General features: G+C 43.8%; 2 protein-coding genes and 1 non-coding gene across 3 annotated transcripts in view; all 3 read left to right on the forward strand.

Annotated features, from left to right (window-relative positions):
• Window positions 1-6,140: 6,140 nt before the first annotated feature.
• LOC123089729 (protein RICE FLOWERING LOCUS T 1-like) lies at window positions 6,141-6,774 on the forward strand. Its single transcript, XM_044511321.1, has 3 exons — window positions 6,141-6,202; window positions 6,331-6,371; window positions 6,530-6,774. The coding sequence occupies exons 1-3, from the start codon at window positions 6,141-6,143 to the stop codon at window positions 6,772-6,774; spliced, it is 348 nt and encodes a 115-aa protein (XP_044367256.1).
• A 1,865-nt stretch (window positions 6,775-8,639) lies between these two features.
• LOC123090396 (calcineurin B-like protein 1) overlaps window positions 8,640-22,407 on the forward strand; it is a 43,624-nt gene continuing 29,856 nt past the window's right edge. The window contains exon 1 of the mRNA XM_044511716.1: window positions 8,640-8,826. Within this exon, the coding sequence (XP_044367651.1) occupies window positions 8,640-8,826 (187 nt within the window). The remainder of the gene's footprint in view (window positions 8,827-22,407) is intronic.
• On the forward strand, window positions 10,391-10,472 carry TRNAS-GCU (transfer RNA serine (anticodon GCU)). Its single transcript has one exon. It is a non-coding gene; the product is annotated as a tRNA-Ser (tRNA).

Below are 22,407 nucleotides of genomic sequence, written 5' to 3' on the forward strand. Positions count from 1 at the left end.
GGTGAGGGGCACGCGGCGACGGGCGACGAGGAGGCAGGGCCGGCGGTATCGGGGCACGGGGGTGCGGGGCGGCGACGGCGTCTGGGCGGCGCGGGACGGCGTCGGGGCGGCGCGGGATGACGTCGGAGGCAGGTGCAACGACGGCGACGGCGAGGCACAGAGGGGCAGCCTGGCGGCAGCGTCGGGGCGGGGAAGACGAACTGAATGAAAATTTTCACAAGTGCTAGTTATATAGACGAAGCATTGGTCCCGGTTCGTGACAGCAATCAGGACGAATGCCACCTTTAGTCCCGGTTGGTGCCACCAACCGGGACCAAATGCCTCTTTTCAGCAGCCCAAAGGGCAGGAAGCAGAGGGCTTTGGTCCCGGTTGGTGGGACCAACCGGGACTAAAGTGGGGGGGCATTGGTACCGGTCGGTGCCACCAACCGGTACCAAAGGAGTGCATTGGTCCCGGTTCGTGGCTCCAACCGGGACTAAAGGTCTTGTGCTGGCGCGGTGCGGTGGGAAGTTTAGTCCCACCTCGCTAGGTAAGAGAGCTCAGCACCTGTTTATAAGCTGCGTTGCAGCTCAGGTGCTGAGCTCCTCTCTAATATGCAGGCATTACTTGCCTACCCTTGTCACTGCCATGTTGGGCCTATTGGGCCTGCGGGCGTGTATCCTGGCTCTAGTCATATGCAGGCTGTGTGGCCCATTAGGCGACAATTTTTTTTATTTTTTCCAGTATTTTTTTGTTTTTTGAATTATTTATTTTCCTTTGATTCTTGCTTTTTTTTCTTTTAGCTCAGAATAATTATAAACTTACTGTTACTCCATTAGTTTCCAAATTTGAATAGTTTAAATTTTAATTCTTTGAAAATTTGTGTGAATCACTAGTTTGTGAATAACTTCACTATAAAAATATATTTTGAGTGATTCTTTTTCCTGCTATTTAATATTACTGTGTTTTATCATTATATTCAAAAATGGATTTTTTTTATTTTAGTTTCTATCAAAAAAATTCTTTTTGCTATTAAAGAATATCATAGTTTTGTTTTAGTTGAGAGGGTTATGGGAAAAACTGGATACACTTCGTGTACAAAATGGACAATCTCTTTCGAAGTATTTGGGTTTCATACGGAAACTCATCTGTTACACATGGATTTCATTTTTTAAACTTATTTGAACTCCTGACTTTTTGTGTGTTCAAAATACACCATTCAAAGCCACATCATCAATTTTCAACCCTTTCTGACTTCATTAGTTATTTTTCATGCATTTACTGATTATTTTGAGCTATAAGACCCTGAAATTGAAAAGCATTTCAAATGAACTCTGAAAAACTGGATGCACTGCATGTATAAAATGGACAATCTCTTTTGAAGTATCAGGATTTCATACGAAAACTTGTCTGTTACAACAGGCATTTCAAATGAACTACGAAAAGGTTGAAAGTTGGCCTGGTATCATCATAATAGTTGTGGAGAAAGTCTTCACTTTTTCTTCGCTTGTATCATTTTTTATTGCGCCGTAACCATGGATAATCTTCATCATTTATCAGGATGCTTGGGTCAGCCTTGACCTTGAAGGAAGGAATTTCATGAAACTTTCCATAATCTTTGGACATGTCTGCCTTGCCCTTCACTCCCAAGATGTCCCTTTTTACTGATAGAACTATATGGCGCTTTGGCTCATCGTATGATGTATTCGCTTCCTTATCTTTTCTTTTTCTCGGTTTGGTAGACATGTCCTTCACATAGATAACCTGTGCCACATCATTGGCTAGGACGAACGGTTCGTCAGTGTACCCAAGATTGTTCAGAGCCACTGTTGTCATTCCATACTATGGGTCTACCTGTACCCCGCCTCCTGACAGATTGACCCATTTGCACTTAAACAAAGGGACCTTAAAATCATGTCCGTAGTCAAGTTCCCATATGTCCACTATGTAACCATAATATGTGTCCTTTCCCCTCTCGGTTGCTGTATCAAAGCGGACACCGCTGTTTTGGCTGGTGCTCTTTTGATCTTGGGCCATCGTGTAAAATGTATTCTCATTTATCTCGTATCCTTTGTAAGTTAATACAGTCGAAGATGGTCCCCTGGACAACGAGTACAGCTCAGCACAAACAGTATTCTCACCTTTGAGACGTGTTTCCAACCAACTGCTGAAAGTCCTGATGTGTTCACTTGTAATCCAGTCGTCGCACCACTCCGGGTGTTTGGAGCGCAGACTGTTCTTGTGTACATCGACATACGGGGTCACCAAGTTAGAGTTCATTAGTACTGTGTAGTATGCTTGAGACCAAGAATATCCGTCCCTGCATATTATTGAGTCCCCTCCAAGCGTGCCTTTTCCAGTTAGTCTCCCCTCATACCGCGATTCAGGGAGACCTATCTTCTTAAGACCAGGAATGAAGTCAACACAAAACCCAATGACATCCTCTGTTTGATGGCCCATGGAGATGCTTCCTTCTGGCCTAGCACGGTTACGGACATATTTCTTTAGGACTCCCATGAACCTCTCAAAGGGCTACATATTGTGTAGAAATACGGGGCCCAGAATGACAATCTCGTCAACTAGATGAACTAGGACGTGCGTCATAATATTGAAGAAGGATGGTGGGAACACCAGCTCGAAACTGACAAGACATTGCACCGCATCACTCCTTAGCCTTGGTATGATTTCTGGATCGATCACCTTCTGAGAGATTGCATTGAGGAATGCACATAGCTTCACAATGGCTAATCGGACGTTTTCCGGTAGAAGCCCCCTCAATGCAACCGGAAGCAGTTGCGTCATAATCACGTGGCAGTCATGAGACTTTAGGTTCTGGAACTTTTTCTCTACCATATTTATTATTCCCTTTATATTCAACGAGAAGCCAATCGGGACCTTCATACTAAGTAGGTATTCAAAGAAGATTTCCTTCTCTTCTTTGGTAAGAGCGTAGCTGGCAGGACCTTCATACTGCTTTGGAGGCATGTTGTCTTTTTCGTGCAAACGTTGCAGGTCCTCCCGTGCCTCAGCTGTATCTTTTGTTTGCCCATACACGCCTAAGAAACCTAGCAGGTTCACGCAAAGGTTCTTCGTTACGTGCATCACGTCGATCGAAGAGCGGACCTCTAGGTCTTTTCAGTAGGGTAGGTCCCAAAAAATAGATTTGTTCTTCCACATGGGTGCGTGTCCCCCAGCGTCACTCGGAACAGCTAGTCCACCGGGACCCTTTCGAAAGATTACGTGTAAATCATTGACCATAGCAAGTACGTGATCACCAGTACGCATGACAGGCTTCTTTCGGTGATCTGCCTCGCCTTTGAAATGCTTGCCTTTCTTTCGACATCGATGGTTGGTCGGAACAAATCGACGATGGCCCAGGTACACATTCTTCCTGCATTTGTCCAGCTATATACTTTGGGTGTCAGCTAAACAGTGCGTGCATGAGTGGTATCCCTTATTTGTTTGTCCTGAAAGGTTATCGAGAGCGGGCCAATCATTGATGGTTACAAACAGCAACACGTGCAGGTTAAATTCCTTCTGTATGCGCTCATCCTACGCACGTACACCGTTTCCATTCCACGGCTGTAAAAGTTCTTCAACTAATGGCCTTAGGTACACATCAATGTCGTTGCCGGGTTGCTTAGGGCCTTGGATGAGAACTGGCATCATAATGAACTTCCGCTTCATGCACATCCAAGGAGGAAGGTTATACATACATAGAGTCACGGGCAGGTGCTGTGATTGCTGCTCTGCTCCCCGAAAAGATTAATGCCATCCGCGCTTAAACCAAACCATACGTTCCTTGGGTCACGTGCAAACTCAGCCCAGTACTCTCTCTCGATTTTTCTCTACTGCGTCCCGTCAGCGGGTGCTCTCAACTTCCCGTCTTTCTTACGGTCCTCACTGTGCCATCGCATCAACTTGGCATGCTCTTTGTTTCTGAATAGTCGTTTCAACCGTGGTATTGTAGGAGCATACCACATCACCTTGGCGGGAACTCTCTTCCTGTGGGGCTCGCCGTCAACATCACCAGGGTCATCTCGTCTGATCTTATACCGCAATGCACCGCATACCGGGCATGCGTTCAAATCCTTGTATGCACCGCGGTAGAGGATGCAGTCATTAGGGCATGCATGTATCTTCTGCAGCTCCAATCCTAGAGGGCATATGACCTTCTTTATTGCGTATGTACTGTCGGACAATTCGTTATCCTTTGGAAGCTTCTTGTTCAATATTTTCAGTAGCTTCTCAAATCCTTTGTCAGGCACAGCATTCTCTGCCTTCCACTGCAGTAATTCCAGTACGGTACCCATCTTTGTGTTGCCATCTTCGCAATTAGGGTACAAACCATTTTTGTGATCGTCTAACATGCGATCGAACTTCAGCTTCTCCTTTTGACTTTCGCATTGCGTCTTTGCATCGACAATGACCTAGCGGAGATCATCATCATCGGGCACATCGTCTGGTTCCTCTTGAACTTCAGTAGCTTCCCCCATTGTAGCATCATCGGGCACATCGTCTGGTTCCTCTTGATCTTCAACAGCTCCCCCGTTGCAGCATCACCATATTCAGGGGGCACATAGTTGTCATCGTCCTCTTCTTCTTCGCCGTCTTACATCATAACCCCTATTTCCTCATGCCTCGTCCAAACATTATAGTGTGACATGAAACCCTTGTAAAGCAGGTGGGTGTGAAGGATTTTCCGTTCAGAGTAAGACTTCGTATTCCCACATTTAGGGCATGGACAACACATAAAACCATTCTGCTTGTTTGCCTCAGCCACTTCGAGAAAATTATGCACGCCCTTAATGTACTTGGAGGTGTGTCTGTCACCATACATCCATTGCCAGTTCATCTGCGTGCATTATATATAATTATGTGTGTCAAAAGTAAGAAAATCAGACAAATATCTATCTAAAGTAAGAAAATCAGACAAGTATCTATCTAAAGTAAGAAAATCAGAAAGAAGATAAGAACAAGAGGCTCACCACGGTGGTGCCCGCGACGAGATCGGCACGGACGATCAACGGCGGTGAAAACAGGGACGGGACGTGACGGACCGCTAAATCTAGACAAATCTCGGGAAAAATGGAGCTCCGAGGTCGAGCTTCGAGAGGAGAAAGCTTAACTAGTGTGTCTCGGGCATTTCATCGAACACCTCATGTGCATAGGAGGTGAGCTAGAGCATCCAAATGACCTCCCCCCGCCGGCCAAAAAAAACAGAGTGCTCTGCCGCGGCGATGCATATATATAGGCAAATTATCTGTCCCGGTTCGTGGCATAAACCGGGACTAAAGCCCCCCCCCCCTTCTATACTGGTTTAAGGCATGAATCGGTACCAATGGATGTGGGCCAGGAGCTCGGCCCATTGGTCCTAATTCGTGCCTAGAACCGGGACAAATGGGTGCAGATGAACCGGGACCAATACCCACGAGGCCCCGACCGGCCCCCTGGGCTCATGAACCGGGTCTAATGCCCCCTATGGGTCCCGGTTCGTGAAGAACCGGGACTAATGGGCTGGCCAGGCCCGAACCAAAGCCCTGTTTTCTACTAGTGTCATGTCCGATAGTCAAATACACCAGTGCCGCCAAACCGCCACAAAACTGTGTCCAAGAATTTGAAGTTCTCTACCATTCCGTCACTGATACCAATCGGGGCGTACAAGAATGATACTATGAGGATTTACCGGAGCGACAGCACTGCTTAACAGCTAAGCCTTTTCTTTATTATTATTATTTTTGAAGCTCTAACCGTAGAACAATTGTTCTACGGTGATTTTCATTAATAAAACAAAGTTATGTACAAAGCTAAGCCTTTCTTTTCTTTTTCTTTTTCTTTTTGAAGCCATGTCCCGTAGAACAACTGCAAAACAAAGTTATGTACAAAGCAAAGCTTACCTAGTAAGTACTAAATTTGAGTTTGGCTCCCTTCTGCCTTGCTAGCTAAGGTTATGCATACATTCTCGACATTTTCCGACAAACTATCAGCTACTACAGCACTTTCTTGTCCTGCCGACAAGCATGCATGCAGCATCCACCTCTGTTCAAACTCAACTTGAACTTGTTCTCTCGTTCCTTGCCAGAGGTCTCATGCATGCAGCGTGCAGCTCTTAATTACTCCGTATATGTTAACTTGGTTGAGTTTCTCTTTGACTCGAAAAGATGCTGGTGGATCCAGATGCCCCAAGCCCAAGTCACCCAACACTAAGGGAGTACTTGCACTGGTAAACTAATTAATTAAATGCAACATGTTCATATTCTCCAGCCATTTGTTTTCCGCCCCGACAATGTTGAAATACGTTTCCAATTTAGTTTGCTCTCATTATGATATACCTCCACTCGTCCTGTGTAGGATGGTGGCAGACATCCCTGGAACAACTGGCGTCAGCTTTGGTATGATGTTCTGCATAACAATTTGTGCCATTTGATTTTGCAGGTTTAGCTGAACTTGTGGGTGTGGAAATTACTCCCTCCGTTCAGAAATACTTGTCATCAAAATGTATAAAAAGGATGTATCTAGACCGGAGCTTGATGCCATGGTGCTCTTGCAGGCCAAGAGCTTGTAGTGTATGAAAGACCAGAGCCAAGGTCCGGCATCCACCGGATGGTGTTTGTGCTGTTCCAGCAATTAGCTAGGGGGACAGTTTTTGCGCCCGACATGCGGCACAACTTCAGCTTCAGGAGCCTCGCGCGCCAGTACCACCTCAGCATTGTGGCTGCGACATATTTCAACTGTCAAATGGAAGGTGGATGGGGCGGAAGAAGGTTTAGGCCAGAAAGTTCTCAATGGGAGTAGATGCTACATAATACAAGAGTATAGGCCATTGTATGCCTGAACTGAACTGTAGTGTTGCATCACAATATAGGATGCTCTGTATCACCCAAATTATATGGAGGGTATGTATCTTCAGCACATTATGTACAGAAAAAAAAACTATGTATCTTCAGCTAGGACGAGCTTGATGGAATATACGTCGGTTATTATCTATAGTCATGCAAAGTATTAGGCAATGTTTGCTAATCTCAATTCAATGCTGATTCTAAGCACCTGCTCTGTATTTGAACAGGATGAACTGAATAAAATCAATGCAACCTATAAATCGTAAAATATTTTCTGACAGCAAATGCAAGATTTGTTGAGTCGAAAGGAAGGAATTATCGACGGATCGACCAACTTTGGATTTAAGTCCCAGAAGTGGCAAGGTAATTAAACCCAAGGCAGGTCGAATATTTACATCATGCCTATAGCTTATTCAAAGCAAAACAGGGCTACTGGAGGTGCAAACCAAAAACTTACAGATGAAGCATCATCCGGACGAAACTGATCACTACTTCACAACGAACTCACGGGATTCCAAGCTTCATTACTTGGTGTTCAGAGATAACTGGGGAATAACTGAAGAAATTATGTACCAGCAATCACAAATTACCTGTATAAGAAATCGCCGCGGTGGACGCCGGTGGCTTGGGCGGTGCAGGGGGGCGGCGCGGCATGGGCTGACGGTGGCGAGCGGGTCGAAGACCGGGCGGCCGCGTGCGGCGCGGCGCGGTGAGGACTGACGAATTCTGAAATACAACAAGCCAGAGGACTGACGAAGCAAACATTCAGTTGTCCAACGGCCGCCCGACGCTTGGCCTGGATTCACACTGAAAGCATCTCCAATAGACGACAGTCCATGTGTAGAAATACATAACTTTTGGACTCTCGACAACAGAAAACGCTGCTTCAACAGACAGTCCATATGTAAAAAAAATTGGACCACGACCTTTCAGAGATGTAAAATTGAAAATTTTGTGATGCAAATTTACATCACGAGATATTACTGATGTAAAACCGCGGCCGGCCGCCAAACGCCCAACCACCACTTTATTCCCCTTCCGCCTCGCAACCGCCTGCCCGTGACCGAGCACCAGCCGCCGAAAGTCGTCGTTGCCGTCGCCGCCATCGACCCACATCGCCGCTGCCGCCTTCCGCCGCCCTAGCCCTCGTCGCCTCCCCCGCTGGAGGGCGTCTCGCAGCAGCCCTGGCGCCGCCGTTTCAGGAAGCAGCCGCGGCTGGATTCGCCGACTCCGGCGGTCCGCCGTGCTCCCTTCTCCTCTGCGCCGCTGTCCGCAGCAGTTCTCCTTTGCGCCGCCGTCCGCAGCAGCACTGTCGGCCATCTTCTTCCACCCCGCGCACAAGGTGTTCGACTGAATTCCCCAAGGTAAAATAACGACAAAACTTGATGATTTTAATTGGGATTGGATAGTATGTTTGACAGTGGTTGTCTGCATTGTAGATAAGCTCGGTTGACTCCTCATTCGTGGACGATTCATCGTCGGATGAGGAATTTGATTTGCATGAAGAAGAGGACATTGCCATGCTAGTGGCCATGCACAAAGGGAAGAAGCCAAAGCACGTTGGTTCCGTCTATGGTCGTGCGTTCATTCGGAGAGAACGGATTGATGCACACAAACGGTTGATGCGCAACTACTTTGGATCACCACATGTTTTCCTGGAGAATTACTTTCGACACCGTTTTAGAATGTCGAAAGACTTGTTCATCCACATTTGCAATTCCATGAAGCAACACAATCCTGCCTTTGAGCAGAGAAGGAACTGTGTTGGGTTGCTTGGCCATATATAGCACTAAACAGAAGGTCACTGCCACTTTGCGCATGATGGCATATGGTGTTTCGGCAGATTACATTGATGACAACTTGGTGATGGCAGAGAGCACTGCTACCTTCTACGTCAAGCAATTTGCAATGATTATGGTAGAAGTGTTTGGTCCACAGTACTTGAGAGCACCCAATGCTCAGGACACTCAGAGGCTTTTGGAGATGAACAAAACTCGAGGATTTCCAGGTATGCTCGGGTTTGTGGATTGCATGCATTGGAAATGAAAGAACTGCCCAAAAGCATGACATGGACAATTCAAGGGTCATGGGAAGGATTTCACTATCATTCTTGAGGCAGTTACCGATCATGAAACATGGATTTGGCATGCATATTTTTGATGCCTGGACCTTGCAACGACATCAGCGTGCTCGACCGGTCACCTCTGTTGCCAAGTTAGCAAATGGAGAAGCACCACAGTGACCTTCGAAGCAAATGGCCGCACATACAACTATGGGTACTATATTGCAGATGGGATCTACCCAAGGTGGAGTACATTTGTCGAGCGGGTTGCAAAACCCGAAGGTAAGAAAGAACTCGTCTTTCACAATGCACAAGTGGCCGCTAGAAAAGATGTTGAGAGGGCTTTCGGATTTTTGCAATCTCAATTTGCTATTGTGCAAGGACCATCTAGATTCTGGATCAAAAGATTCTTTGGTACATCATGACTGCTTGCGTGATTATGCATAATATGATCATTGAGAACGAGCATAGAAAATATTTAGATTACAACTTCTATCACTTGATGGGTATTCCTATTAACCCCATGCGAAAAGAACAGCGCATCAGACGTTTCATGAAGGTGTACAGCGAGATTAGAGACACCGATGTGCATGATCATCTCCAGAAAGATTTGGTGGAAGAGCATTGGAAATGGCATGGCGAAAGAGCCGCATAGATTCATTATTTGTTTGTGAAAAACTATATTGTATTGTGCAAAACTATGTTGTATTTGTGTTGCATTAGATCTCGTGGATTTGAACAACTATGTAATATTTTGATATTGTGGACATGTATAATTCTTTTATGTTGTTTTTAGATGTTTTTTGCAATATATGCGGCTATACAGTGGCTGAACAGCAGCCGTATGGCCGTCGGGCGGTTTTGCATCTTTGTTTTGGACCATCTGTTGGAGTTGCTCCTTTTTTTACATCTCCGTTTTAAACCATCTGTTGAAGTTGGAGCCTTTTTCGGAGATGTAAAAAGCATTTTTTTGGTGCTCCAAATTTGGACCATCACCGGTTTCGACCGTCCAAATATACATCATCTATTGAAGATGCTCTGAGTGCTGCTTTTTCTTCTCCTTCCAAAAAAACACCCAACTGGAAGAAGACACAGACAACAAATCATATCCTAAATATGATGATTATCATAGAAAATACTCCTGCTCCCTCTAAACTAATATAAGACATTTTATATGGCTACAGTAATTAGTACCACATCAGGTATACAACAAGATACAAAACCAGCAAAGATTAATGAATACGAAAAATCTCACTGGCAGTAGATTAAAAATTACTCCCTCCGTCCTATAATATAAAAGTGTCATTGTAGAAAACGCTCTTATATTATGGTATGGGACGGAGGTAGCACATATGTTGTTGTTGTTTTTTAAGGGGGCGACTATTTGTAAGTCGCGCGAAGAAACGTTTCTGAGCGTTGGGTGACACCGTGGCCGTGGCGTTGTTTCCATCTCGATCTTATACTAATTTAGCAGACTAAGTAATTTCTGCACATTTCGTGGTCACCAAGGGACACTTTGGCCGAGTGGTTAAGGCGTGTGCCTGCTAAGTACATGGGCTCTGCCCGCGAGAGTTCGAATCTCTCAGGTGTCGATTCCTTTTCTTTTTTATTTTTTTGCTTGGTTCACCTCTTTTTTCTTTTCTGCTACACAGATGGGCCACAAGCTCGTGTAATAAAAGGAAATGATAAACTATTATTTTCAATGCACATCAACATATGTAACCTTCAGCAAGAAAAAACATCACTGTTCTTTTTTGAATTTTAGAATATTTAGATTCTTTCAATGAGCATGGACAAAATGTTTTAGATTTTCAGCGAGAAAAGGCCTCACTATTTATTTTTGAATTTTATAATTGTTTGTGCAGGCGCATTTGTGCTCGGGATTAGAGCAACACTTTCCGTCCTATTAAAAAAACATGTGCCACATGTGGTAAGCAACTAAAACCTAACGAAAAGTTACTGTTTTTATCTCAGAAATAAGTTACTATGTGTTTCCAACCCATGATCAACTTTCCACCAAAAAGTTAATGAATTTCATAATCATTTGCTATAATTCCTTTACAAGCTCGTGTGAGAAAAGGAAATGATAAATTATTACTATTTTCAATGCACATCGACATATGTAACCTTCAGCAAGAAAAAACATCACTGTTCTTTTTTGAATTTTAGGATATTTAGATTCTTTTTCAATGAGCATGGACAAAATGTTTTAGATTTTCAGCGAGAAAAAACCTCACCATTTATTTTTGAATTTCATAATTGTTTGTGCAGGCGCATTTATGCTCGGGATTAGAGCAACACTTTCCGTCCTATTAAAAAAACATGTGCCACATGTGGTAAGCAACTAAAACCTGATGAAAAGTTACTGTTTTTATCTCAGAAATAAGTTACTATGTGTTTCCAACCCATGATCAACTTTCCACCAAAAAGTTAATGAATTTCATAACCATGCACATGGACATATGTAACCTTCAGCAAGAAAAAACATCACTGTTCTTTTTTGAATTTTAGAATATTTAGATTTTTTTTCAATGAGCATGGACAAAATGTTTTAGATTTCCAGTGAGAAAAAACCTCACCATTTATTTTTGAATTTCATAATTGTTTGTGCAGGCACATTTGTGCTCGGGATTAGAGCAACACTTTCCGTCCTATTAAAAAAACATGTGCCACATGTGGTAAGCAACTAAAACCTGACGAAAAGTTACTGTTTTTATCTCAAAAATAAGTTACTATGTGTTTCCAACCCATGATCAACTTTCCACCAAAAAGTTAATGAATTTCATAATCATTTGCTATAATTCCTTTACAAAAGAAACTCGCTATAATGTCCCCCGGCCTAAAAGAATCATTTTTGTAAAATTTAGGTTGCTTCCAGACATGCCACGTCGTGCCCGTAAAAAAATCGTCATGAGGAAATGCACCATAAATGAATTATTTAAAAACCTAGGGGGTTCGATGATACAAAACAAACCAAAAGGTCATAAGGATTCTAATCCTTCAAAATTCATAGAAAATCTTGGAAATAAACAAGCTCTGTTTGAACCATAGAAAGAATCTATAGTGCATATGAGCTCGTTATCCACAGCGTCGTGTACCTCGTTATCCCTAGGTCATTCCTTTGCGTTTTGACTGAATCTCTCTCCGCTTCTTCTGTTCGTATGTGACGGGATCTAGAATATCCTTGATTGAGGAGGTTGACGAGAGCACTACACGCATGGATCTGGTGGCCTGCGGCACATGAGGTGTAGTCCTTGATTTCTGTCTGATCTGTGGCTCAGAAAAGTCGATGCAACATGGATTCAATGCAAGGTGGGTCTGTTCTTCCCCCAACGCGGCCGTCATTTTGGAACTTCAGAAGCAAGGGAGGAGTGGACGAACATACGACCGACAGTGATCCTTAAAAGGGATGAAATACGAGTTACTATACCCATGCAATACGCTTGGGAAAGGGAATCTCGGGGTGAACCAACGAGGGGGATATCGAGCACATGTGCGCTCGAGCTCAGAATATGACTTTCGTCCGTCTATAGTATTGCATTGACTGCCTACATTACACTATTGATTTCATATGATTGAAAAAAGATCCGCTCGAGGTGTTTTGGTGGAAGACCGAGGCAAGGAGCTTGGGCCTTGTCAACTGCACTATAAAACCCAACTTTAAAAATCCATCATGCGGGCATATGTCAGTGCACTCTCATCCCATGTTTTTGTGAGTACTCTGTTACGACGGCGGTGACCACTGGAGGTGAATGTGGCCTGCATGAAAAGGATTGGCGCCAAGGACAACAAGAGTAAGAGCTAGAAAGATGACAACCACAAAGGCAGTGGCGACAAGGGCAAAAACTACAAAAGCGACGGGGTGGCAGATCCGCAGATGCTACTCCAACGACTTTTAAAAAAAACTCACTAAGAACTTTATTTAAACATCCCAACCAGGGATCTCGTCCGACATAGCCTGCAAGATACAGTCTGGTGGTTCATGCAACCACACCTTACAAAGATTATTCGCCACGCACCCCCTAGCTAACAAATGAGCTGCATTGTTAGGAGAACGTCTAACCCAGGTTATTCTCCACCTTTCCCTTGATGCCATCAATTGCTTCACCTCTTCGATGACCGGCCCCAATGGTGATAAGTCCTTCTCCTTACTCTGCAGTTTGAATACAATCTCACGACAGTCCATCTCAACATGCAGGTTTTGTACGTTTAGCTCCTCCGAGAGTTGTGCTGCTCTTCTGCAGGCGTAAAGCTCCACCCTTGCCGGTACTTTGCACTGAGGGAAAACATGAAAGGCACCGCGTAGGAATGCACCCTCCTGGTTTCGAAGAACAATACCTCCTCGTCCCAGCTCGCCTACCTTAGATATTGCCCCATCCACATTTGCTTTCACCCACCCATCTTCTGACGGGCACCATTTCTCTCTAGGGGCTGGGTTGTCTAGCTTGCTCTTCCTCCCATGGATAGACTACCACTCTCCCATCAAGGCGAACACTCTTCTCGCGATCACTTCAGCACCTTCAACTCTTTGCCCATCTCTTGCATTATTACGTGCCAGCCAAAGCGCATAAACTCCCTGGACCATGACCGCCCTTTCATCATCGGATGCTTCCGCAAACCACGTCAAGATCCATCTCACTAATGCATTCTGGGGGCCGACTGACTCCGGTGGGATCGCCACCGGCACCCCCAACTATGAATGCATAATCTTCCAGAACATCCTGGAGTGAAACAGCCCCAAAATCTGTGATAATTCGTTTCCTCCCTTCCACACGCCACACAGAAGACTCCCTCTTTTATATTCCTCTGTTTGAGTTCAGTGCCTACCGCCAATCCGTTCTGAATCAGGCGCCACATGTGTGTTTTCACCTTGTCCGGTGCTATAGTATCCCACAAGCTTAGCCAAGACTTATGATCTGCCACCGAAGACGAGGATTCCGGCCGGCCTGCTTTGAGACTTTTTTGAGCCATCCGCGGGTGATATGCCGACCGCACCATAAACACACCATTCTTGGTGTAGTTCCATGCCAAATAGTCCTACATGGCCGGACCTCCCACCGGAATATGCATAATCTCCTCGGCATCATCCGGAGAGAACATGGAGCACACCTTGCTTTGGTCCCATGCATTCCTTTGCGCGTTGATAAGGTCACATACTCTCGTTATTCCATGTATATATCTTTGGCCCAGTGGCCTTAGACTTCCCATCCTGGGTATCCAGTTGTCATGATGCACTTTAATTCTTGTCCCTTCACCTATTCTCCAAACGAGCCCATCCAGCAAGAGGTCTCTGCCGTGTAATATACTTCTGAAGGTAAAGGAGCCACCGCCTGGGAAGGTTGCATTAAGGATTGACCCCTCCACAAAATATCGAGCCTTCAAAACTTGTGCACACAAAGACTCCGGTACTTGAAGAATTCTCCAGGATTGCTTAGCAAGCATGGCTTGGTTGAAGGCTTCCGGATCATGAAAACCAAGGCCACCCTCATGTTTCCTCTTGCACATTTTCTCCCATGCGATCCAGTGCACCCTCTTTTGACCATTTGCTTCACCCCACCAGAAGTTCGAGGAGATAGATGACAAATTCCCGCACATCTTTTCTTTGTGATTTGAAAACAGCTCATGGTAAGAGTTGGTGTTGACTGGAGTCCTGACTTAACAAGCACCTCTCTGGCAGTCTTGGACAGCCCTTGTCCCTTCCATCCGGACACTTTTCCTCTAGCACTCTCTTCTACATATTTGAAAGTTCCGTCCTTTGATTTACCAACTACTGTGGGGAGCCCTAGATATCTTTCACTCAGAGCCTCCATAGAAATGCCGCTGACCTGCTGCACCTCCACTTTCATCTCATCAGAGCAGCCCTTCCCAAAGAATGTTGCAGATTTTTGAAGGTTAACTTTCTGTCCCGATGCCACTTCATAATCCTGCAATATGACACGGAGTGCCTCAAAATTGTCTCGGGATCCCTCCAGGAACACCACACTATCGTCTGCGAACAGAAGATGAGTAACCGTCGGCCCAGTTGTCCCAAACGACACTCCCTTTAATTCCTTCTCCCGCTGCGCATTCCTCAACATTGTAGAGAATCCTTTTACACGGAAAAGGAAAAGATATGGGGAGAGGGGATCTCCCTATCGAAGACCACACGAAGGCATGAACCTATTAGAGAGCCCCCCCATTCAGCTTCACTGAAAAAGTAGCTGATTTGACACACCTCATGATCATCTCCGTCCAGTGAATGGAGAAGCCAAATTTCAGCAAAATTTGTTCAAGAAAATCCCATTCCACTCTGTCATAAGCTTTCATCATGTCGAGTTTTACCGCGCACAAAGGTTTCCTCTCTGCTTACGCTTCCTAATCGCATGCACACACTCATATGCCACCAACACATTGTCAGTTATTAACCTCCCAGGTACAAACGCGCTCTGTTCTTCGGAGATCATAAAAGGTAATACCACCTTCAGCTGGTTAGCCAGTGCTTTCGCGACGATCTTCTACAGGACATTACAGAGACTAAAATCCCACACTCTTCGCCGCATAGGTAAACTGAAAGAACATGCAGTGCCCCCCATGTTTGGTTTTGGTAATTGATGACAATCTCTATGGACTAATGGTTGTCTTGAGTTATATTTGAAGGATTTGTCCATAGGCTTTTCTTGAAGTCCATGTGTTGGTTTCAAGGAGTTTATGAGTTGACCAAGGTGCTATTAAGGAATTATCCAAAGATTGGTCATGTGAGTGTTGAGCTTATTGCAAGCATGTCTTGAAGAAGAAGATTGTGTTATCATTCATGTTTACCTTCAAGAAATCATCCAAATGAAGAGAGTTGGAAAGATTCAAAGTTGATCAAGACTAAGTCAAGAGTGAATCAAGTTGATCAACTCACAAAGCGTAGAAGATGTACCGAGAGGGATCAAGTGATCCCATGGTATGGTAAGCATTGTCCATTGCACTTTGTGTACTAACCCATGGTCTATGTGAGAGTTCTATGTGGGGTTAGGTACGTGTCCATGGACTTGCGTCAAGATGAAGATATCATACAACCCATAGAAAGGATGACATCAAGTGGTGATCGTCATCAAGATTGCCGTGTGCAAGTTCAAGTGGAGCATCACGAAGAGATCAAGTGCTTGAATCTTGCCATCCATTATGGTGTCAATGGACTTGTGAAGATGTGTCGTAGAGTGGCTCACCCATAGTGGACTATGGGGGAGCAATCATCCAGTCTTCATCGAGCCAACGCAATCAAGAAAGGTGGTCCAACTTGAGGGAGTCAAGATCGTCATCATCTATCTCAAGCGGTCCATGTGCAAGGCAAAGGTTTGCCCTTGATAGGTTTTCTATTTTACCGGTCTCCTGGTGGTAGTTGGGAGACCAGGTTATAGGATCGTTTGTCGTAATATCAAGGGGGCTCTCAAGTTGGTAGCTTGATCGTATTGTTAGTAGAGATCTCAAACCATTGCATCCTTGCATCATGTTTCTTGGTTCTTGTTTGGTTCTCTTTGTGAGTCTTTGAGCTTATGGTTATCACAAGATTGAGTTCATCGAAAACAAAGTCTGCATGCGTCTTCTAGCATGTTTTCGGTGTTGGAGGTTTTACCGGTCTTATCCGAGGAAGGGTTCTCACCATTTTCTTATGGGCCTTTTCTATTTTGCTTCTTATTGATATTTCTTTCAAGGTTGTGTTAGCCCTTGTCGCTAGCTTTCCAACAAACTTGGTTTCATCGAATTCGGAGTCCGTTTGCAAAAGTTGTGGCAGTTTTGGTGTTCTGAAAAGGCTGCAGCGGTTCTACTGGCCTTTTGCCTCCTCGCTGTTGTTTTTCAAAGGGGTACTACCACCCTAGCGGTAGTACCGCTCCTTGGAGCGGTAGTACCGCTCTGTGCGGGCTGTGAGCATAACGGTTGGATTTTCCCCCACCTATAAAAGGGGGTCTTCTTCCCCATTGAACCTTGTCTCTTGAGCTCGTGTTCTTCCCCATTGTTGACCTTCTTCGAGCTTGCTAACTCTCAATCCCTCCCATGATTCTTGCTAGTTCTTGAGGGAAAAGAGAGAGGAGATCTAGATCCATGTTTCCACCAATCACTTTCTCCTCTAAGTGAGGGGAACCCCTTGGATCTAGATCTTGGAGTTCTTGGTGTTCTCCTTCTTGTTCTTCCTCTCATTTTCCTCCCTAGCATTAGTTGCTTCGGTGGGATTTGGGAGAGAAGGGCTTGGGCACTCCGTGGGCCCTTGTCATTGCATTTGGTGCATCGGTTTGAGTTCTCCACGGTGATACATGGAAGTTTCAAGTTGAGAAGCTTATTACTCTTGGGGGCTTGGTACCCTTGAGCTTGTTCCTCTTGGGTGCTTGGGCGCCCTAGACGGTTGGTGGTGTTCGGAGCTCAATCATTGTGGTGTAAAGCTCCGGGGTCTCCAATTAGGTTGTGGAGATCTCCAATTTGACGGGTTCCGGTGACCGCCCCCAAGGGTTGCCAAAGTGTACGGGTTTGGTGACCGCCCCCAAGGGTTGCCATTTGTACGGGTTCGGTGACCGCCCTCAAGGGTCCCTTAGTGGAATCACGGCATCTTGCATTGTGCGAGGGTGCGAGGAGATTACGGTGGCCCTAGTGGCTTCTTGGGGAGCATTGTGCCTCCACACCGCTCCAAACGGAGATTAGCATCCGCAAGGGTGTGAACTTCGGGATATATCGTCGTCTCCGCGTGTCTCGGTTATCTCTTACCCAAGCCCTTTACTTCTGCAGTTTACTTTGTGATAGCCATATTGTTTCTTGTCATATATCTTGTTATCACTTAGTTATTTATCTTGCTTAGCATAAGTTGTTGGTGCACATAGGTGAGCCTAGTTGTCGTAGGTTTTGTGCTTGACAAATTAACCGCTAGATTTATTTCGCATTTGTTCAAGCCTAAACCGTAATTATTTTAAAGCACCTATTCACCCCCCCCCCCCGCGCCCTGCGCCCCTCTAGGCGACATCCATGATTTTTCAATTGGTATCAGAGCCTCGTCTCTCTCTATTAGGCTTTACCTCCTAGAGAGTAAAGATGCCGACTACGGGATTAGGATTCTCTGACACTCTTAATGTCGATGGCACAAATTTGTTGTTTGGGTAATTCGCATGCTTAATCTCTTTAGGGTCAGGCACCCAAATTTAGAGCGAATTGTAGATATGGGTTTTTCTTCTTCAAAGGATCCCCAAAGATTATCTTTAGTGGATGAGAAAAACTCTTATCTCAATGCTCAAACTTCTAATGTGCTTTTCGATGCTTTGAGCAATGTAGTTATATTTCAACTCATGTCGTTCCGGGATGCTCATGAGTTGTGGACGAAGCTTCAAGATAAATATGGTCTGTCCAAGTTTTATGGGGATGATTGTTCTCCCTCCACCCCCGGTTGTATAGTCCTCTCAACTTCTTCTACTTCACCTACATGTGGTTTGCCACAAGGTAATGATATGGTGAGTAGTGTTTGTCATTGCAATGACGATAGTATGCTTATTGTGGATGATCCTTCATCACTATATTATTGCAATGCTCCTTATTTGGGATTTAACACTTTGAGCACTCCAAATGTTTCACATGCTTGTGTTGATAGTCCTTGCATATCATGTAGAAATTGCTTGACTAAATCTCATGATGATATGCTTGTTGTGTCTTGTTGCCATGATAAAAATGCATCAATTTCCTTGAATTGTTGTGCTAACAATGTAGAGAAAACCCAACACTCCATGAAACAAGATGTGGTGTTTAATGGTGCCTCAAGGGATCCTACATCATCATCTATTGCTTTTTGCCTCATGGCTAAGGCTTCAAAGGTATCTCCTACCTTTAACCCCAATATGTCTCTTGATGATGATGTTGATGCTAATGATGGTGAGGATAATGATGAAGAGAATGATAATGTTGCCTCCTTAAAAATGAAGGGGAAATGATTTTTAAAGCTCTTCATAAAAATAAAATTGCTCGTTCCAACTTCATGGAAATAATGTTCATTGCCATTGAAGGCAAGAAATACATTGAGGAGTTGGAATCTCATCTAGAGGAGCGAGAGGTCACCATTGAGAAAATGGAAGCTCATGAGCGAGATTACGCAAATGAGATCGTAGAGCTATCTCAAGCTCTTGAACATGAACAAACCACCTACAAATCTCTTGAGGAGACTTTTGCTCTAGAATTATCTAGAGTGAGAGAATCTCATGATAGAGCTCTTGAGGTGGCCAATGATTTCAAAACAAAAAATGCTAAGCTTGAAGTTGCTCATTCTAGACTCCTTGAGGACTTTGAGCACCTCAAAAATGGCTCTAGGGTCATTAAGAGTGAGCTCATCAAACTCACCGAGTCTCATGCTCAACTTAAAGCTTCCTATTTGAAAGAGCTTGCCAAGTTGCCTTCTCATCTTGTTGTCAATGATAATGCATGTGCTACTAACTCTATTTCTTGTGAAGCATCCATTTTGAAGGAGAATGTTGAGCTACAGGCTCAACTTGAGTTGCTATCTAGCAATTATGGGAAATTGGAAGAAAGCCATGAAAAGCTCTCAAGCTCTCATGATGATCTACTAGTATCCCATAATGTGCTAAAGATAGCTCATGAGGCCATGATTACTAAGGTAACATCAAGTGAGCCTCATGTGGATACTAGCACTACTTTTAGTCAAAATGCTATATTGCCTTGTGCTAGTCCTTGTAATTCATCCATGCATAACATTGGTACATCTTGTGATGAATTGCTTTCCTTGCCGTGTTGCTCTAACGATGAAGCTTATACTTCCTCTAGTACTTGTGTTGAGACTAACCATGTAGAGGAAATCAAAGAGCTCAAGGCCCAAGTCACTTCTTTGAAGAAAGACTTGGAAAAGAGTCATGAAGGGAAATCCGTACTCAACAATATCTCGAGTGTGCAAAAATCCCTCAATGACAAAGGTGAACCTGGATTCAACTCCAATAAGAAGAATAAGTCCAAGAGAAACAAGAAGAAGGGCCAATAACAAGTCAAGAATTCGGCCAAGATTATTTGCTTCAAGTGCAAAGTAGAAGGGCATCATGTTAGATCTTGCCCATTGAAGAAGAAGCCCATTAGTGACAAGCAACAAGGGAAGCGGCCAAAAGTTCACTCTCATGCTCAACCTCAAGTTGAAGAAAGGCCTCTTCCCAAGAAAACTCAAACTAATGCTTCTCTTGTTGAGAAATCAAGTGAGAAGAAAGTGAAGAGTAGATGTTGCTACTTATGTCGTGAGAAAGGTCATGTTGCTTCTTCATGCACTAGTGGTAACTTATCCAACCCAATTATTATTGATGATATCTATTCTCTTGGGAAGGATAAGGTTGGCAATGTGTTTGCCAAGTTTGTTGGTACTCAAAGTGGTGTCAAGAAAAGAACCATTTGGGTAGCCAAGCCTATTGTGACTAACCTCTTAGGACCCAACTTGGTTGGGGACCACCAAGCTCAAACTTGATCAATAGGTGTTGTTTGGAGGGAATTGGAGACTTGGCTACATTATGAAGAATTAAGGGGACTTCATCATTCTTATTGTCGCAAGCCAAGTCAATTGGACTATGAAGTTTCTATCTTATATCCAATGTGCCTCCTTGCGGTAACTTGTACTTAAATTGTTTACATTGAAAGTTACTTGCCCCCTTTCATGTTTTGGTTTTGTTCCTTGCATGTGTTTGTATATGTTGTGCTTCCAACTTTCTTATCTTGAGCAATCAAGTATGTGTGTGTTGTTTTGCACATCATGTACATGTGTGTCGTGCGTTGAGCTTTATGCTTCTTGTTTGTATCCTAGTTGGCTCGTGTGAGAGATTAATGGAACATCCCATTTTGGGGGAGTGATGTGCTTTGGGCAGCTCACAATCCTATAAATGTGTGTACATGAGGAATACCATCTAGTATTGATATTACAAGTTTATCTAGTCGCTAGGTGGTATATCTCTCATGAGAAATTCAAATTCTAAAAGTTCATTGATTATCTCTCGTTGGATACTCTTACTCTTATTTCCTCTTGTTAAGTTTTCTTTGGTATCACATTATGGGGGAGTAATATGCTATGGGCATATTACAAGCCTAGAAAATGTGTACATTTGAGATATTGTCTCTTAGAGTTGATATTTTAATTATATTGTTCCTAGGTGACATGTTAGCTCTACAAGTTGCAACTTGCTTGTGTTTGTTGTGAAGATGATGTTGGATATCCTTATTATCTACCACCAGGAATTATTTCCAAATACTTCTTGTCTTTTGACAATTGGTATTCACTTATGTGTGGTAGAATCTATTGATCATCTTTACATTGGTTTTTTTTTTATTTTCCTTTTCTCTTGCCAAGGTTTGTGTCAACTCCCATTGTCTTCCATACCACTTGTGAATCTTGTTAATTTCTTGTTATTGTCTAGTGTTTTCTAGATATAGTGAAAGTGGTGATCCCACCTTATGCATTTTGTATTCAAATTCAATTCTCTATAATGCACAACTCGTGGGGGAGCTATCCTATTTTCTTTAGAACACTCTTCTCGTGATCCTTATCAACTGTGTGTTGGCAGAAGGCAAGCCATTTTTTTGGTACTTTGTGCCATCATGAAACTTTGTTGAGAGCTTGTTTTGTTTGAAACCATCCTCTCTTTGGAAGTTTGACATCTTTAATTTAGCATGTATCAATGGATATCTCATTCCTTGATGTATCTTTAATGATATCTTCCAAGTGATGATTCCTCCATTTGGTATCCTTTTTCACTTGGCATTTCTTTTTCATTTGGTTTCGGTTCTTGAAAGTTTTGAGCATGCATGTTTACTTCATGTATTTTATTTGGCATGCTTTCTTTCTTTGACCCAATATATAGGGGAAACTCCACCAAGTTTCAAATTGGATGAGATGTGCATGAAATTCATTTTCATATCTTTGTGCACATATTTATGTGGAGTTTGTCCTATGTATTGGTGTTTCTAACTATTTGGTCCCAATGAGTTTGGGTACCGTTTAGTTTGTGTTGTTATTCTAGGAACATTTGGAGATGCATTGGATGCTCGGCTCACTCACAAAGAAGGTGTTGTCACCATGTGCTTATTGGAGTCAAGCTAGGATGATCAACGAACAACCATCTACCTTCATTTGGTATCTACTATATCCTTTCAATGGTATCTCGGTAACAAGTATCATCATCTACTTCATGCACACATTTCTTGCATCAACCTTGTGTAGGTTGTATCATGGCATGTAATTCATTCTTTCTTGTGATACTTGTTTCCTTTCTCAAAGCATCTCAACGATGATCTCATGTTGCTAGTTGTAATTCATTCTTTCTTGTGATACTTGTTTCCTTTCTCAAAGCATCTCAACGGATGTAATTTTTTACTACCGCTCCGGACCAGAAAACTCGTCCCAAGTCCTGCGGAGGTAGGCACGGAAGTATTTTTTTTGTACCACTTACAAACAGTAGTACCGCTACCATTTGCGGTAGTACCGTGAGGTTGAGCGGTAGTACCGTGAGGACGAGCAGTAGTACCGCTCCGGCGGTTCTACTGGTCTTTTGC

This window comes from Triticum aestivum, chromosome 4B, assembly GCF_018294505.1.
Source record: "Triticum aestivum cultivar Chinese Spring chromosome 4B, IWGSC CS RefSeq v2.1, whole genome shotgun sequence".
Classification (NCBI taxonomy): domain Eukaryota; kingdom Viridiplantae; phylum Streptophyta; class Magnoliopsida; order Poales; family Poaceae; genus Triticum; species Triticum aestivum.